The sequence below is a fragment of the Anoplopoma fimbria genome, chromosome 1 (assembly GCF_027596085.1).
Source record: "Anoplopoma fimbria isolate UVic2021 breed Golden Eagle Sablefish chromosome 1, Afim_UVic_2022, whole genome shotgun sequence".
Taxonomy (NCBI): domain Eukaryota; kingdom Metazoa; phylum Chordata; class Actinopteri; order Perciformes; family Anoplopomatidae; genus Anoplopoma; species Anoplopoma fimbria.
The window spans coordinates 28,662,700-28,670,638 of NC_072449.1; the positions used below are offsets into that span (position 1 = coordinate 28,662,700).

General features: G+C 39.6%; 1 protein-coding gene across 1 annotated transcript in view; it reads left to right on the forward strand.

Annotated features, from left to right (window-relative positions):
• The window catches only part of sae1 (SUMO1 activating enzyme subunit 1), a 15,540-nt gene extending 13,261 nt beyond the window's left edge, over window positions 1-2,279 (forward strand). Inside the window, exon 9 of the mRNA XM_054599856.1 lies at window positions 2,040-2,279. Within this exon, the coding sequence (XP_054455831.1) occupies window positions 2,040-2,132 (93 nt within the window). The 3' untranslated portion in view covers window positions 2,133-2,279. The remainder of the gene's footprint in view (window positions 1-2,039) is intronic.
• The last annotated feature ends 5,660 nt before the right edge of the window (window positions 2,280-7,939 follow it).

Sequence of the window (7,939 nt, forward strand, 5' to 3'; positions counted from 1 at the left end):
TGATGTTTGGGATTAAGAAATATTAATATTGGACAATACACTTAGGTTTCATACACATAGGTTTATACAAATTCGTGAAAATCTGGAAAAGGTTTTCAACATAATCTGGCGTTTGAGTCTGAAATTTTGGTTTAAGCAGCTTGAAAGTGCTTGAATTTTACTCTAAAAAGCTGTACAAATCATTGATCTCTGCAAATTGACTCAGAGTGTGTGGCAGAGATTTTGAACGATAAACTTTATTGTCAAAAATCACAGTTGAAGTAAAAACTTTAAATTGCGACTGTTACTGAAAATTATATCCTGAGAAATTCTAGATATAAAGCTATATAAACAAATAGATACGTTATAGATAATAACAGAACAATAATTATTATTAGTGCATCCTGTATGCTTGACACACAGCCAGCCCAGCATTGTGTTAGAAGCATCAGTGCCTAAAGTTTTATGATGATCCAAACCGATCAATTCTCCCTTCCTGCCTGGTTTTCCCATGAGTTCTTAAATGTCCGAGGTCTTGAGGAACACATAAATCCTCTATTGTGCCTGTTTAAGTTCTGTGAATTTGATGTGGACCTTCATTAGTCCCCTCTGATGGAATTCACAGACTCGGTAGGGTAACTGAGGTCGTTAAGATTCATGTCACAGATAAAAAACAGTATCATTATTTAATGCACTCGTGTGCGTGTGTGCGTGTGCGTGTGTGTGTGTGTGTGTGTGTGTGTGTGTGTGTGTGTGTGTGTGTGTGTGTGTGTGTGTGTGTGTGTGTGTGTGTGTGTGTGTGTGTGTGTGTGTGTGTGTGTATATATTGAGAGAGAGAGATTGGGCAGTTTCTTCAGTGCATGACCTGAATAAGATTCCACTGAGCTAATTAGAAACCGCTTCTTTCTGAACTGCGTGCACGGTGAGCTGAGGCTGAGGTAACAGGAGTTCAGGTCAGGGTAAGTGCGTGCGTGCGTGTTAAAGGGAGGGGACTGACTGCATTATATTGGCACAAGCCGTCTCCATGATGATGGTGATGATGATGGTGATGATGAAACCCCCTGCAACTGGCCGACTGATGTCTCGCCGGGTGATTCTGACTGATTTCACTGAGCTCGCCTCGCAGACAGAACTTTATAAAGTGTGACAGACGGGGGTTGTGTGTGTCTTCAGGCTCTAACAACTGGAAAACTGGCATTAAAATGGTTGTTTCTGCTCGTACTGGTCGGTACTTTGATTCTTTGTCCACAATTTAACCTGCCAAAATATTTTGTGGTGGTCAGAGTGATACTATTGTTATTACTGTTCACCACTGTTCAGTCAGTTTTGTAATCAGCTGTTATATTTACTTTTTCTTCTTTCCTCCAATGATGACTGTTTTAACAATGATCAAAACAGAATCATTTAGTCACCAACTATTTACATTTGAAATAGTAATTAAGAATGTAATGATTCAAAATTCCATTTAGTCGATATCCCCACAGTTTTACATTACAGAAGAATACTGTTGCAGTTGGATGTTAAATCTGTTTGCACCTGGCCTCTACATATTGAGTCGGTCTGTTTTTCCATGGGTCCTCTGCAGTCTAGTGTTTGGATTGAAGAGGTTTAAACTGGGATTTGTTGAGCTGATGTTCTAACAGTGCTAACCCTAGACTAACCTTCTGTTTCTACTGTGAAGTTTGAGCTTTGCTAAAGAAACACTGTTAATATTCCAGTTAATTTGAAATACTTGAAACAGATACAGGAAGCTGTTCATGTTTAAATCTGCTCACATTTTAATGCTAAGATTCCAGTGACTGCTGATTTATTAAGTTCTTATTCTCTTTCAGTTGTCAGTCTGGTTGAACCGTTCTCAAAAACAAAATCACATCTCTTAGTAAAGAGGACTTTCTACAAGATAAAAGCATGAAAGAACATACAGACTAATAGAGTAGTCCTCTCAGACACATGACTGGACACATCAAGCTTTATGGCAGGAGACTCATAAGTTTTGAACGGTCATTTTTATTGTCACAGTATGACCTAAATGTGTTTTCTCTCTGTGTGTCTCCCTTCAGGCTCTCTCCCAAAGAGACCCCCCACACCGGAACTTCTTCTTCTTCGACGGACGTAAAGGCAACGGCGTGGTTGACTACTTTGGACCAAACTAAACAGTTTTACACACAATTTCGTGTCCATCTCCCTTTAGTTTGTTCCGTCAGATTATTTATATCAGTTTTGCTCCACTACTCATTAAATTAGTCTGTTCCATTTTTTTGGTTTTAGTTTTTTTTTTACATTTGCTAATAAAACATTAAGTGAAATGATTCTGCCTCTGGTTTCTTGATTTACTCAACTATAACAATAACGTTGATTTATGCCAGAATTTGGCTATGAAAATCTGTTGTGTGTAGTAACGACATGTAGCCATAATTATTATGCTGCATTCATGTGCTGCTGAAAAGCTTTGGCTATTTAGTTTTATTTATTTCCCCTTAAAAGATAACCTGAAAGTCAAGTCATCGTGATCAGAGATGGAAGATAATCCTTTAATTCATGTGACACTCTTGCATCATGTAAATTAGTACAAACTAATGTTGTGCAAGGAAATCTGTGTTAAAGTTACTAACTTTCCATTCAATGCAAAGGTGCGGCCATGAAACACTGTGTTCTTGAATTATGCCTTGTTAAAAATTCAAACTCTGAAAGGGAAGGAGGGTAGATGTTTAGATATGACGCTGAGCAGAGTGTATTACTGTATTTGGTAATACCCTCTTACTGCACGGCATGTGACTCATTGAACCAAACATGGTTGCCTCTGTGACAATTAAGGCAGCGACAACAACAGAGAATTGCTGGGGGAAAACCAGCACTGTGGTCCCGTGTCTGACCTCGGTGAACCTGTTTAACCTGCTGGACCTAGTAAACCTGAACTGTGGAGATGCGTCTCACTACAATAGATGGAAATAATGACGCTTATTTTGATAAAGTTTAACTTCTGCAAGTGTCGAATGCTGTGTTTTCAACACGGGTGCCGTGCGGTCGCTGAGTCATGCTTCTGTTGTTTTTTAGGTTAAAAGTTAAAAATAGTTCAACATTTGAGTGTCATCTTATGTCAAATACTTTTTTTTGTATTGTCAAGTAGGTTGATTCAAAATTGTTTTCTAACAAAAAAACATTAATACATTACAGACATAACATGAAATATAAGAGGAGCATGTGACATAATCTGAGAGGGAAAAAGTATATGAGGGTGAAGTATTAAAGTTGTTTCCTCTTCAGATACATTTTATTGATGGTGAGCTGAAGCAGCTGCACGGTGGTGTAGTGGTTAGCACTGTCGCCTCACAGCAAGAGGGGCCCGGGTTCAATTCCCGGGCTGGACAACCTTCTGTGTGGAGTTTGCATGTTCTCCCCGTGTCAGCGTGGGTTCTCTCCGGGTTCTCCGGCTTCCTCCCACAGTCCAAAGACATGCAGCTTAGGTTAATTGATGACTCTAAATTGCCCGTAGGTGTGGATGTGTGCGTGAGTGGTTGTCTGTCTATATGTCTGCCCTGTGATAGGCTGGAGACCTGTCCAGGGTGTACCCCCGGTTACAGAAGATGGATGGATGGTGAGCTGAAGCAGCATTTTCACTATTACGCGCAAAATAAGGGAATATATATTGGTTGTATCCATCAACCAAATATTAGCTTCCTTCTGTATCTTAACATAGGGAACCATTCCATTCTGTGGCAAACTTTGAAGTGAATTCATGTGATTTGACATTTTTCGACGAGTGACAGATTCCCCAGTCAACTGATTCCTCTCCAACTACCAGATCTCATTCCCGCCTTATTTTTTAAATTTTCTTATTTTTTATCTACTCTAGGCATAAGCTTGTGTAGAGATCATGCAATCGCGTGTGTGTTTGTCTGTTTGTCTGTACACAGCTAATCTCTCACACCATTTGTCCTCTCAGCCCAATATGTTTGTGTCCTCATTTCAGACTGTATACTCAAGGTCCTGTTGTGGTTGCAGTGAGTCACACTTTTTGAAAAAAATATTTGACTAACTGTTTTATGTACTATATAAATCCTCAGTGACTGCTGACTCCTCGCTACTCATGTCCAAACGCAAGTGAGCAATAACTGCTTCAGTAGCCAATCGGCTCGGCTAAAAAGAAGCCATGACTAGACTGTTTCAAGCCACGTTTGGCCTTTGTAGTGACTCCAAAAGTGGCATCCATTAAGGTTTGGTCTCATTTTGAACCACCACGCATGATGATTAATTACATACCAGTTACCTGGAGATCTGTGTTAAGACAAGAATACCTAAATGACACAAATCCTCGTAAGGGAGATTAAAAAGATAGTAACAGATTTTACTGTAAGAAGACAAAGAAGGACTTGCTACCTCTAGACATCAGTTTCCATATTTGAGACTCTTGAACCTCCATTTTAAGTAGGAGGCCAACACTGAGGCGAATGAAAGCAAATCAGAAACTTTTTCTTTTGGTGGTGGTGACTGCAGAACACAAATGGTGCTCTACATGAAACCCAAAAGTGATCGCTGAACTGTGCCCCCGTCCAGACAATTTGACTATAGGTTGCTTGAATCAGTCCACCAAATGATAAAAACACAAAAAAGATTTCCCTTTTTGACAGATTTAGTTACTTTGCAAATTAACAACATAGAAATCATGTGATCATCTTATAAAATGTGACAGTTAAATATTTAACTCAACAGAGTTTAAAACAATTACATTTAAACAGTAAAACGCAGTTTACACATTAATGCATCTATGATAACACTTAAATACATATTAAAAAAAACATTATAAAGTGTATGTCAGGGAAGACTTACCAGACTGAAAGATCATCGATCAAATTAATAAGAATCATTGTTGAGTCTGTTTTGGTCAGTAATCGCACATTCATATGAACATTTCGTGTTTTTATTCTTAATCTCCAAACACACATTGTTTTACTTTGCCAGTTATGCACTAGTTCTGTTTCTCTGTTGTTGTTTTTTGTACCAAAAAATACACCAACCAGACTATGAATTACTGATAACGTAAATGTGAAACTCAGACCTCCTGGTCCCTTGATACATTCCTGCTGTAACAAAATTGATTTCTCCTTTTATTCCCCCGTGATGCTTTCGTCTGCAGAAATGTGTGACAAATTATTTAAATTAAGACACGATTGCGTCCATTCACACACCGGGTTCATTGTAAGTTCAGAGAGAATAAGAAAAGAAATGAATAATACCCATGAATACATATTAAGTAACAGAAGTCTACTTTTGACTGGTGTTTACGGCTGATTTAAGAACAAAACCAGAGGAGCCGTTTGGCAGCACAGAGTGCCACTTCTCTTTTCCTGGGATTAGGAGAGAAGATTAATTACGGACCGTCCCTTTAAGCTCATTCTGCCCCTTTAATTAAACCTAAACTCTTATCTGCCAACACATTCAATGTGCTCTTCATGCTGACTCTGCTCTCTGTCTTTCATGTCCTCTCTTGTTCTCTTTCTCTCTCTCACACGCACACACACACGCACACGCACACGCACACACACACACACACACACACACACACACACACACACACACACACACACACACACACACACACACACAGTTAAATCCCAGCGCGGAGCTCCTGCTGTGTGGTCACTCTCTCCATTTAGCACCAAAGACCAAGTGTCTGTTGTTGCAACCAATCAGATCCCTGATTTGGCTCTGAGGGTCGTGTGATTGGCTTATTCTGCAGAGGAGTTTAAGTGAGGATATCTGGTCCCAATGCTGCCTGTTGACTCAGCAACAGACAAGTGTGTGGCTTTGTGTCTTTACTCGTACAGCTATCTTTGTGAGGACCATTAAGATTTCAAGACCTTCGGAGGACTTTTTGACAGACTTTCAAAGGCCCCTTTGAGGGTTCGGACCTGGTTTGAATGATCAGGTTAGAATTAGGGTTAGGGTAAGGTTTGGGCATAAGCATTTTGTTGTGATGGTTAAGGTTAGGATAAGGGGCAAGACAATGCTTTATATCGACGAGTGTCCTCACAAAGATAGAAGTGAAGGCTGTGATATTGTGTTTTGGTTTGCAAGACGGTCTTTGCTTAGAAACTGTTGAATTCCTGCGTTTGTTTATTACTAGTGCAGCACCCACATTGCTGCTTACAACGGTGTCCTTATACGAACCCATTGCTTGGCCCCCGGCCCCTTAAGTGTTGCTAGGAAGTTTAGTATATTCAGCATCCAACAGCAAAAGCGAACTGCAGTAAATGAGCCGTGGCCCGAAATGCCCCACCGTGGGTGACAAGCTCAAGTCTGCAGAGCTTTGAAGCTCCACCCCCGCAGCTACAGTTTATTAATATTGAACGTGTGGTGCATTCAAATTGCAGCAAATTCAACAAAGCACTCCCTGGGGACCCCGGAAAAAACACCCACCGAGTGTCAAGTATATCCTATGAGCGGTTCTCGAGATATGCAAAGAACAGAGACCGACAGAGATTCCTCGCTCTGTAGTTAGATGTAAAGATTAGTGGGGCTTCAACTAACAGTTCTTTTCAATATTAATTAATCGGCCAATATACTCTAAGTTCGTGGAATTATTTATTTTTTCAAGTATCAGGAAAGAGTAAAAAAATATTTATCATCTACGCAGTATATCTGAGAAGCTTGGAGCACCAAATCTTTAGCTTTTTTGCCTAAAAATGACTTAAATTATGAAAACATTGTCTATATAGTTACTGATACGTTTTCTGTTGATTGATTAATTAATTAATTCACTAGCTCTTTCAGCTCTAAATATTAAAGCAGCATATATTACTTTTGGGTGTTAGTTTCTTCAGAAGCAGAAATCTGGAGTTCTGACTTCAAATGCAGGTTGACTTTATTCCTATAATGCAACAATCCAGTAATATAATGTATAATAGAAATAGCATAATATAGTATGTCAGGGTATTTTCCCAGAAAAAACTGACTAGACATCGAGCTCTTATCAAAGCCCTTATAAATGGGTTATATTTGCAAGCATTTGTTTCTCAGAAAATAGCACAAATTATTGCTCAGATGTTAAATGGTATAAAGTCAAAGATCCGATCAGATGAGGAACATCAGAAAACCACAGAAATGTTGGTCTGTAATCAAACACACACTTATGTTAAATTGCCAGTTATGTACTTGTTGTGTTTATTGTCTGTTTAGTTGTAAATTAAAAAAAGTAAATGATAAAAAAACAATAATTAATGAATTAAATATGATAAAGACACATTCCGGCTGTATTACATTCATTTAAAACCAGGTGATGTGAGTCAACAACGTAAACAAATGATATGATAACAATGAAACCACTGTGTAGTACCAGGGTTATTCAAGGACATTGTGAAAGCATCAAAACATGCTCTCTGGAGTATTTTTTATGCGCGTCTCGCACCAGATTGTCTTGTTGACCATCATTGAAAAACACTTGTGGTGTGTGTGTGTGTGTGTGTGTGTGTGTGTGTGTGTGTGTGTGTGTGTGTGTGTGTGTGTGTGTGTGTGTGTGTGTGTGTGTGTGTGTGTGTGTGTGTGTGTGTAGGAGCAGTGAGGGTCTTGACCTCATGTCTGCTAATCTGTGCCGCTCTCCAGATGTGACGGAGACCACAGTGCTGTCTGTCCCTCCGCTGTCACGCACGGCCAGAGGGCTGGTGCTCCGCCCCTGGACAGCCGACAACATCTGTAAACATCTGCCGAACCACTAAACTGCCACTGTCCTCGCCTGAGAGCGGCATCATCCCAAACTGACATTTCCACATTGCGAAATTCATCTCCAAGTAGAACAAAGTCATCATCTCACCCCTGTGGTTTTAGCTTTTAAGGTTGTAGATCCTTTATTTATTCATTTGATTTATTGAACCTTTATGTAACCAGGGAGTCTCTTGAGCCTGCATTATCTCTTTACATGACAGCCAGTACAGAACAGTTTTGAGGTACTTTTACTCTACGTCTT